The 10,899-nt window shown below is 44.7% G+C and overlaps 1 protein-coding gene across 1 annotated transcript in view; it reads left to right on the top strand.

Moving 5' to 3' along the window:
* The first annotated feature begins 3,608 nt into the window (after positions 1 to 3,608).
* Positions 3,609 to 10,899, top strand: part of GLRA1 (glycine receptor alpha 1) — a 108,062-nt gene continuing 100,771 nt past the window's right edge. Inside the window, exons 1-4 of the mRNA XM_020283736.2 lie at positions 3,609 to 3,773; positions 6,778 to 6,878; positions 9,817 to 10,051; positions 10,294 to 10,426. Of these exons, the coding sequence (XP_020139325.2) occupies positions 3,609 to 3,773; positions 6,778 to 6,878; positions 9,817 to 10,051; positions 10,294 to 10,426 (634 nt within the window). The remainder of the gene's footprint in view (positions 3,774 to 6,777; positions 6,879 to 9,816; positions 10,052 to 10,293; positions 10,427 to 10,899) is intronic.

Here is a 10,899-nt window from a genome sequence, read left to right as displayed (position 1 = left end):
AATAAGCCCTAGGGTATGTTCTTAAGGAAAAATAAATATAAGACCCTGTCTTATTTTCAGGGAAAAACGGTACTTATCCCTACTAGGCAATAAGTCAATGATTGGTGATTGGGTGGGTTAAGAGTGAAAAGTGAACAAATGAATAAAAACCATCCCCTGAAACATGGGAAGCTAATGGTCAACTCAACTCCTGCTCAGCACCACGCAGTGTGAATAGGAAACATCCCCTTAGACATTCCATCATTTTTACTTCATGCTGTATTTTCAGGCTTTATATTAGCTCCCATAAGGTGAAAAAATACCATAGGGAGAGGAGAGTCTAGCAAGGGGGTCAACATATGAGCAAAATATAATGTACAGAGCGATGATTAAGAAAAGCTGATTTGCTTGAGTACCTACTCTGTTCCAGGAACAGTGCACTTCATACTATCTTGCTTAATCCCACAACACCCTCAAAGGTAGATACTGTTATCATCCCCAATTATAAAGAAACTGAGTCTCGATAAAGTCAAGTGGCCCACATCAAGTTGCGCAGGTAATAACTGGGGGAGCCAGGCAGCCCAAGGGCCACGATAGGGAACACGGAGAAGACACGCTTGGGAAGATGGAACACTTCTTGCTTGTTTCTCAAGAGGAATAAGTTTGATAATGGAGAAGTTAGTGTCCTTGAACAATAGTGTCCTTTAACAATAGTGCAGCCTAGAAGGCCCATGCGTCATTTAAAAGATTACATTGGTACCAGTTTTATCTTTAGAATAGGAGGAAAGCTTAAAAATATTTAGGAAGGGTCAAACTTTTGATAGTCAGCCTATGAGAATTTTTCCTCTTCGGTTCTGCCTGTTCTTCAAATTCCAGCTCAAACCCACCAGAAGAGCCAAGCCATGAGGGGTCGATGCCTTGGAGTCAAATAGATATGGGGTTCAGTCGCTGCTCTGCCACTTAACAGCTAGTGGCGCTAGAGGCAAGAGGGAGGGAGAGTTGGACTCTCTGTGCCTTGGGCCCATCTGTAAAGTGGGGTGATGACTGTCCCTTCTTCACAGGCAATGCTGGCCTTCCACATGTGTTTAATGTCATACAGGTGATAAATAAATATTAGTTGCTAGTAGGATGATAAAACTTTGTACCCCAATCCAATAAGATTTTTGCTTTTTTTCTAGACCCATCGAGCTCAATGACCAGTGAACTTCAACCATGATAAGCCAATGCCTGGCATACAGTATACAGTAGGCAGTCAATAAATATTCGTTGTGAAATGGATACGCTATCCAGCAATGTCTCTCCTATAGGCTCACAACATTATTTAACTTTTCTACATGCTCTGCAACGAGAATGTAAGCATGGAAGGCAGAAACTTGTCTTCCAATTCTTTATCCCCCATAGCATGCAGCACGTAAGATCAGAGGCTCACAAAATGCTTGCTGCGAAATGCCTAATGAATACCTAATTGCTGGCTGTCCGTGGGGCAGGACCAGAGCCCCAGCCTTCACATGAGTTCATCCTCCAAGAAACAATGCAAAACCTAACGACCCAGTCCAGTGGAGGCAATTCAAGCCCCAAGTGATCAGAAGCAATTCCTCCCCACACTGCAGCACCCACCTCTGCTCTCCGCGCTGCCAGGCCAGGGAGTGGACACGTCCGTCTTCGTGATTTGTGACGCCTCTGCTGGAACAGAGGAGTGCCGCAGCAGAGACAGCATGTACGCAGGCTGCGTGCAGCAGGCCGGCCTGCGGGAGAGACGCGGGCTGGCCAAGGAGCCGAGGGCTCCGCTCCCCCGGGGAAAACAGCGCTGCCATTGCTGACCACGGCAATTCATCATGTTTTAAAGCTCGCCCTCGGGAGGGGCCCTGAAGGAGGCAGGGGAGCCGAAGCCACAGTTTCTCAGGGAAATTCAAAGCTTGTGATTTTTTTTTTTTCTTTTTCATCAAACCTAAAAAAAAAAAATGGTGAGAAACATTGAATCTGCAGGATGCTAGGAACATGATCCAAAAAAAGAACTCTCGTTCTGGACTGAACAGTCAAAACAATCTAAGAAAAACTGACCTCACCTATGAGACAAATTCTCATTTTCCTGCAAAGCATCTTCTCACATCCCAACACGTATCCTACTGCTTTAGACACTGTTCCCTGTGCCAGGAAAAGAGCTGAGGTTTGAGACCCAGGTGTCTAGCCGAGCCACAGCATGACCTTAGGCAAGTCTAAGAGACTTCTGCTGTTCCAGCCTCCACTTCCTTGTCTCCAACAAGGGTGCACTAGATCAGGGCACACAAATGTAAATGATTGTTGGGAGGAGGAGGAGGCAGGTTACATACATATATAACATAATGAGTGGACAGCTAGCAATGGTGCTAACTTGCTCAAACTGTCGCCAGACTAAAACTCTGCAAAACAAAACTCTCATGAGTCCACCTGCTTGTGACCCATACTAAAGAGCTACTTAGGACCTTTCGAATTCTATAAAATTCTCCTTGCTCCAATGACACCTACAACTTTCTCCCATGGCACCATCTCCTTGGCACCCTGCCAGAGTTGGCACCCAGCTATTCTCCTGGGAGGCAGCTCTGGGAGCAGCCTGAGAGATTCCTTCCCCCAGAGATTGAATGGGGAGAGACACAGATGAGAAACAACGAAGTGGGAGAGAGAAAGGTCTCTTCATTTAAATAATTCTCTCAACATTCCTACAAGTGAAAAAACAGACTCAAGGAGGTTAAATAATTTGCTCAAAGTCCCTCTGCCAGTAAGGAAAAAAGCCAGGATTCAAACCCAGATCCATCTGAATGCAAAGCCCTTGCTCATTCCCTCCTCCAAATTTCCCCTCAAATGTAGTCAGGAAGAAACTGGCCCCAACTGAATCCAACAAAAAGGCACCTGTCTTAGTCCATTTGGGCTGCTACAACAAAATACTATAGACTAGGTACTTTATAAACAGCAGAAATTTATTGCTCACGGTTCTGGAGGCTGGGAAGTCCAAGATCAAGGCACCAGCACACTTCATGTCTGGTGAGGGCTCATTCTGCTTCAAAGATTGTGCGTTCTGGTTATGGTCTCACATGGCAAAAGGGGAAGACATACTCCTATCTCTTTTATAAGGACACTAATCCTATGCATGAGTGCAGAGCCCTCATGACTTACTCACTTCCCAAAAGGCCCCACCTCTTAATACTATCATGTTGGAGATTAAGTTTCAACATAGGAATTTTGGAAAGGCACATTAAAACCATAGCAGCACCCCACACAAACAGGTGGAGCCCCAGAAAAAAAGATGCACTCAATAACTGAGTATTTTAGAGCTGAATTTGTTTCTAGACCATTTTTCACTCTTTCCAACACTGCCAACATTCCCAGTTTTTGTCATTTGTTTACCCCCTTCCCTTTGTCTAGAATTTTCCTCTAGCCGGACTCTAAAAACCAGTTAAAGCCTCCCTCCTTCAGGAAGTCTTGCCTGATTCATACCTCTCTGCCCCACCCCACTTGAAATTTCCTCTCTGCATAGGCTGCAGCCCATCGTGACAGTAATAAAAACATGAAAACAGTAATGGAAGGAACAGTTTTTATTGTGTTCTAGCTCTATGTCAAGCTCTGTTCTCAATGCTTAATATCAAACAACTGTCATGGGCCACTACAAGGGAGGCAATCAGAGAGTGGCCATGAGACTGAAGCCAACAGTCAGGATCCAGGGAAGAGGAGCTGGCAAGTCCCAGAAGAGAAAACACCGCTGGTTCCCCTCACCTGGTGGAAGGCACAGTTCTGCTGTGCTTTGCCTGGATCTGTACATTGTAAGTATCCAACAAAGGATGGAAACTGTGTGTGTGTGTGTGTGTGTGTGTGTGTGTGTGTGTGTGTGTGTGCGTGCGTGTGTGTGTGTGTGTGTGTGTGTGTGTTTCAGAGACTGTAGGATCTGCAAGGGCTAGTCCTATCATCTACTTCTTAGGGAACATGAAAGGAAGGCCCAGAGAGAGGATGGTCTTGACTAAGACAACAAAATAAATTAGCACAAGGAACCAAACCCAAGTCTCCTCTCTTCAGCCTCCCTTCACCAGAAACGTCTTCTGCAGCACCCAGGAGCCCCTGACAGGGGACTATTACTCACTGGACAGGCAGCCTGGGAAATCTCAGCCACCTGGCTTCTGCCCCAGCATGTCCCCAGCCTCTGCAGACAAACACACCAGTGCAGAAAGGGTGGACACCACCATCTGCATGGAGCCTTCATGAGAAGGCTGTGATTTCTTGGTGTCTTGGCCAAGCTGTTCGCCCATCCCAGGGAGTGAGCACCTTTGGCCGAAGCTAACAGAGGCCTTTAGCCCCTGCATAGCCTAAATAAATCGCCCTGGCAGGCCGGGCATGGTGGCTCACACCCGTAATCCTAGCACTTTGGGAGGCCGAGACGGGCGGATTGCTCAAGGTCAGGAGTTCGAAACCAGGCTGAGCGAGACCCCGTCTCTACCAAAAATAGAAATAAATTAATTGACCAACTAAAAATATATATACAAAAAATTAGCCGGACATGGTGGCGCATGCCTGTAGTCCCAGCTACTCAAGAGGCTGAGGCAGTAGGATCGCTGAGCCCCGGAGATTGAGGTTGCTGTGAGCCAGGCTGACGCCACGGCACTCACTCTAGCCTGGGCAACAAAGTGAGACTCTGTCTCAAAAAAAAAAAAAAAAAATCGCCCTGGCATCCTCTCATCTGCTCAGTAATGAATAGCTTCCTTGTCAGGGAAATAGTGTAGAAATATCCTGGAAGCAGAAAAAGAATGGAATAAATCCTGTAGGGTTTACTGGTTTGAAAGGAAAACAATCATATCTTCGTTTGTCTTTATACAAAGTGAGATTCTTAAATACCCAGTTCCCTGGGTTCCCTTTGCTATGAAGGCTAAGAATGGTAGCCTCACTCTAAGAGTCTTTGATGAGACGTTCATGAAGAGTGACAGGGGCCTTGAGGAAGTATCAGCAGAGAGGTAGCTCTGGCTTCAGTGAAAGTCCATTAGCAATGTCCTTCGCCAGTCCATAGCGCAATGAGTCAAGCGGAGGCTGAATCTGTTGGATTTTGCAGCAGATGCTCTGAAGACAGAACATGGAATAGAAGCTTCAAAGTTCCTTTTAAATGTCCAGTTCTATTCCCACAGTTCTTGGAAGGCAGCAATATAAATGGCACAGGCTTTAGAAGCAGGATAGTGGGGTCCAGTCCTGGCTCTGCTGTTTAGAGCTTGTGTCACCTTGGAGGAGGTGTTTCTGATCTGTAAAACACAAGCGGGCCCTTCCCCTAGCTCTCTAGGTCATAGTAAGGATGAGATAAAAACAGGGGCATGCTCTACACTCTGCCAGGCACATAGGTGCTCAGCAAATGTCAGCTCCCTCCCTGCCTTATAAGCAAGCATCCAAAATGTCAAGCTCTCCTGATCCTAAGACTCAAAAGAAAAAAAGTCTGCGATCCCAACAGAAACAGGGCAAAGAAAACATTGATGTGAAAATATTCCCTGCCTCTCAAGAACACTGAGGCCATCTTCTCCCCAGCCTCTGAGACCATGCCCATGTTGATTTTTATTTTCAAACTTGCAATTTGGCAACATGCTCTAGGTTTCTTTTTTTTTTTTTTTCTTCCCTTTTTCTTCCAGTGACTTAGGCTTGAGCCAAAAAAAAAAAAAAAACCCAAGCTGAAGTCTGCACCCTTCCCTCCAGAAGATAAATTATGTTGGTTTTTGCAGTGAGTGAATTGGGGCAGGAGAGAGATTTCAGTGGAATAAAATGTTCTGGGCTGAGGAGGTGACTCCAAGTGGATTTGCTTGGTTCGCAGAGGTTCCCAGGCCCCCTTGCCTTACCTGCTGTTGCCTGGGATGGCCGCTCAGCTCCGGCCTCTCCAGCCTGGCCCCGGGGAGCCTCTGAACACTCACCCGCACCACTGACCATTGGCCACCGGCCTTCTGTCCTCTCCCCTCCCTTGGGAACAGGGCTATGAGTGGACACAGGAAGAAATAGACCATTCTGGTTTTCTCGGGAGGATGATACCTTTTAGCAGAATTGTCTGAGATACCATACCCGAGGAGAGAGAGGGCCTCCTGCCACTGATTCAGCATTTTCCAATCAACGTGAACGCCGACTTCACAGGGTACAAGAGGCAGATTCAGGCAAGACACAGACGCGACATTAAATCACACTGAGTCATTTTGCGAGGAAGTTATTTACTTTCCGATTCTAAATTCTTCTCATTATGGAGGAAAAAGCCTTGTTTTGTTACTAGTGTGTTTTTAACACTATTCTACCACTTCTTAAACATCCTTTTAAACAACAACAACAACAAAACACAGGCCCTGGTTCTGGTCCTTTAGCAGACAACAGTACCTTGCTAGAATGTAATTATTTTTTCTATTTTTATTATATTCATTTTCCCATCACCTACTTTTTAAAGCAAATGATAATGGCTTCCCTTTTATTGTAGTGCTATAAAGATCCCTTTTAAAATAAATATACACACATTTTTAAAAGTGGTCTGATTTTAAGAAAAATATTAAGCAAATCATATCACAAATGATTCACAGATATGGAGACAATTGTAAAGATACAAAAGACTAACATTGGAGAACCACTGGGTTGACTGGAAACAAATGCATGGCATGCAACTTTTTTCCCTCCTCCTTTCTCAAATTAAATAATATATCTCGCTGCCTTGTTTTCCCAATTAATTCAGGCTCTCCTACTTCCTTATCCCTTTCTTTTCTCAAGGTTTCCTTGGCAGCAGAGGAATTCCCAGCTAGTGAGAAGTGTTATCATTTTCCTTCCCCGTAGGTTCTAGGTGAATGCTCTATAAAGGCTCGTTATATTCATGCATTCATTCATTCATGTAATAAACCTTTGCAGGTGCCCAATGAGTACCAGTCCCGTACCAGGTATGTCCATTCGGCAATGAACAGGAAAGGCAAGGTCCTTGCCCTCCTCAGGCTTAGAGTCTAGTTGAGGAGGCAGAAGACGACACAGGCAACTGCCCTGTACTGTCACAAGTACTGGAATGGGGGAGCCACATGACACTGGGAACACAAATAAGAGGTCAGGAGAAGCTCCCAGGTGAAGGCAGCATCAGGTCCTAGAGTTATACCCACCAGCTGCAGCATAGTCACACATGGAGACCAATCCCAGTACCATCACTTTCCTGCTGGGAGATCTGGGGCCAGCGGCTTCAACACCCAGCCTCAGTTTCCCAGTCTATTAAGTGGGTATAGCTTTATCTCCCTCTTAATATTATTGAGAGAATTCAGTGATAAAATGAATAGAAAATGCTTCAGCACATTGCCCAGCACATAGTAGATGCTCAATATCTTATCTTCCTTCAGCATCTTTCCTCCAAAGACTATCTCTTACTTACACACTTAAAATTTTGCCGGGCGTGGTGGCTCACGCCTGTAATCCTAGCACTTTGGGAGGCCGAGGCGGGCGGATTGCTCAAGGTCAGGAGTTCGAAACCAGCCTGAGCGAGACCCCGTCTCTACCAAAAATAGAAATAAATTAATTGACCAACTAAAAATATATATACAAAAAATTAGCCGGGCATGGTGGCGCATGCCTGTGGTCCCAGCTACTCGGGAGGCTGAGGCAGTAGGATCGCTAAGCCCAGGAGTTTGAGGTTGCTGTGAGCCAGGCTAATGCCACGGCACTCACTCTAGCCTGGGCAACAAAGTGAGACTCTGTCTCAAAAAAAAAAAAAAAAAAAAATTTATGCAAACATCCCTGCCCGACCTGAGCCAATCCTATTTGAAAAAGGCAAAGAGAAGTTAAGTACGTCCTTAAAACACACAGCAGATCTAGGGCAATACTGAATAGAAATATTTTCACTGCTTCTGATCTGATAGTATTTCCTTAAGTACAATTTGGTCTTGAGAAAGAACCCTAGGGGTTGAGGTAGAGCTGACCACAGTGGCCAAGATGAGGAAGTTCAAGAGAAAATTTGGGGGGTGGAAGGGACTGGTACTTAATTACCAGTGAGAGGGAACAAAAGAACTAAAAGAATAGAAAATAGATAATAAATGCTAGAAGCAGGAAAAAATATATAGAAAGTCTCTCTTTGGCTTAAAAATTGAAGAGATCTCTCCATATTCCATTAGAAAATGTGAGGAGGTGGAGCAGGTACACGTGAGTACACAGTCCTTTCCAAAACAAAAATTAGAACAATTAAAGGAAACAGAAACCTCATTTTCATAATGCTTTCATGTTTACAAAGTAGAATCACATGTACCGAATCCTCACAGCAGCCCTATATAGTAGATACTATTATCAGTTCCATTTTATAGATGGAAAACTGAGGCTTGGAGAGAGGACCTGATGGGCCTAAAGGGACTAAGTCGAAATGCCAGGGGTCAACCTCAGGCCTCCTGACTCTAAGCCTGGTGACCTTCTAAAATAGGGGTCAGCAAATTTTTCTACAGAGGGCCAGATAGTAAATATTAATACTTTAGGTTTCGGGGACCATGCTGTCTCTGTCCAAACTTCTCGACTCTCCCACTGTGGCATGAGAGCAGCCATAGGTGACAGGTAAACAAATGGGCATGACTGTGTTCCAATTAAACTTTATTTATGGACACTGCAATTTGAATTTTCATGTTCACGTTTCATGAAATATTAGTCTTTTGAATTTTTTTCAACCATTAAAAACATTAAGAACCATTCTTAGCTGATGGGGTGTACGAGCAACAGGCCAGACATGGCCTGTGGATGATAACTTGCCAATTCCTGTTCTAGAATATCTGAGATCATACAGCCCTTGCCCTCACAGACTTGGAGAAAAGGAGGCACAGCCAATCCACTCCTAGAGAATTGGTTTCACTTAAATTTCAGCCACTGCAGGACAACTTTCACAATGTTTGTCATGTCTGCAGGAAACTTCTATCATTTAACATTTTCCCCCACTGACTCACTTTTTGACTTAAGTAAGTTTCTTTTTAAATGTTATAGTACTTATAAATGAAAAACCCATTGTATTTGCCAAAAATAGAACAAAAATAAAAAATATAATGAGTGCTATTAAATTCTAGCTACTTACAATCACCTGCCAAAGTGACTGGGCCTGAGGCCTGCCCTGCCCTCTGCCTTTATTTAAAAAAAGCAACTGGCAAGTGGCACAAAGGTGTCAAAATCATACTGACACCCACGTGAGACCTTCCTCTTAATGCAGTCAGAAATATTCACAAGGGAATTATTTTCTCACTATGTAATTCAATTCTATTCAATTCCAAATCTTTGTCTACCTTAAAACAATCTTCTGGATCACAAGGCCCACGAAGCCCATACTCTGGGAACCTCTGTAATACAAGCAAGTGCCACAGGTTTGTCCGAGCAGGAAAGAGACATCTGGACACAGTGCAACAGAAACTTTAGAAAGGAAGTCACCTTTCAGGGACTTTAATATCTAAGCTTTCAATTCAGGAAGAACATTCCAGACTGACTGGATAAAAAGGTGAATATGCAATGAGAATAAAAAGATATGTGACTTCTAAATTTTGAATGGCCTAGAATACCACGCCATGGGCTTTATATCCAACCCTTCTTCCCTCTTGTTTTCCTAAATGTTCTCCAAGTCAATGGATGCTCAGAGTTATCCTTCTAGGCTCTTCTACATTAGGGTGATCAGTAGATGTGGTCCAGGGTCTCTAGAAAAGGCCCCTGGGGGATAGAAGAATAATTAGGACTGGTGGTTCATGACTTTTGTACCAGTAAGGACCCATTTTGCATTTAACCTCATGCATTTCTGGCTTTGAAATATTACAATCTACTAAACTGCATGATTTAAGTCTTGCCTATTCTGTTTTCTTAACCAGTAATGTACATTTTCTCCAGTCATCATGAGAGATTGGTATTGGCCACACCAATTCTAGCCAAAAGTCAACGAAGAACTTTGACAGGTGAATTAATTGGGCGGTCTCAACTAGGTGATCGTGTAACAAGGAACTCAGACTCCAAACCAAGTGCTCTCGATACTGGACCCCATTGCCCTGCCCTGGATCCCCACGCAGAGTATAAATTCAGGGCCAGTTCCCCAGAACCACAGACTATATTACACCACAAAGGACTGGTAAGAGAATGGGAGCTAAATAGCCTTGATGGCAATTTTTAAAAAGAAAGAAGAGAGCATTATACACTTGCTCTCACTGTCACTGGGAAACCCATACATAGATATGGGGTCTGTTCTTCCTTTATAGACTGAAATGTAATCACAGAGAAGCAAATGCAGTTTGCAGGAGCTGCTTCCCACCTGCAGTGCTCCCAGAGCGTTCGATAACTCGATAACCGCACAATTGGTCGGTGGAATAACAGCGGAAGGCAAGGTGGCTGCCATGCACCTGCAGGAATGCCCGGTGCGGCCTCCGCAAGCATCCCCCAGAGAGGCAGCAGGACTCGCCCGTTGCAGAGCCATCTGAGAAACAAGGCCTGTCCTTGCACGCCCTTAGTAATAGTCACCCTGCAATATACACAGGGCTTAGAGGCTTGCAGAGGGCTCACCTCACTTCGTTCCGTGCTCCCAATCTCCTGGGACAGAGATAAGACACCTGAGTCTCAGTATCTATGTGACATGACCCCCAAACTCCCACTGCCCAAAATGACCTCTTCTGACCCTGCCCCAACACCTAGCTGAAATCCGCAGCATCCTACTCTGGCATGGAAGATTGTTTCATTAAAAAAAAAAAAAACCTACAAATTCATCATGGCCATGTCACAGCAAATGCTTTCTGAGCATGGGAGGTCCAAGATACCCAAGCCTGTGTTAATCTCTAACTCTACTTTGCCTATACTACCATCAACTTCCTTACACGACTCTTCAGCACTTCCTGAAGTTTGATCTTCACTTTCCTCTTCAGCTTTCTGCCCTACTCCCAAGAGAGTTCTACCGCCCACCTCTCCACCCGCCCCTGAGGCAGATGA

Source organism: Microcebus murinus, chromosome 21 (assembly GCF_040939455.1).
Source record: "Microcebus murinus isolate Inina chromosome 21, M.murinus_Inina_mat1.0, whole genome shotgun sequence".
Lineage (NCBI taxonomy): Eukaryota > Metazoa > Chordata > Mammalia > Primates > Cheirogaleidae > Microcebus > Microcebus murinus.
The sequence above is the reverse complement of the archived record's forward strand: the minus strand, read 5'-3'. Positions and strand labels throughout refer to the sequence as shown.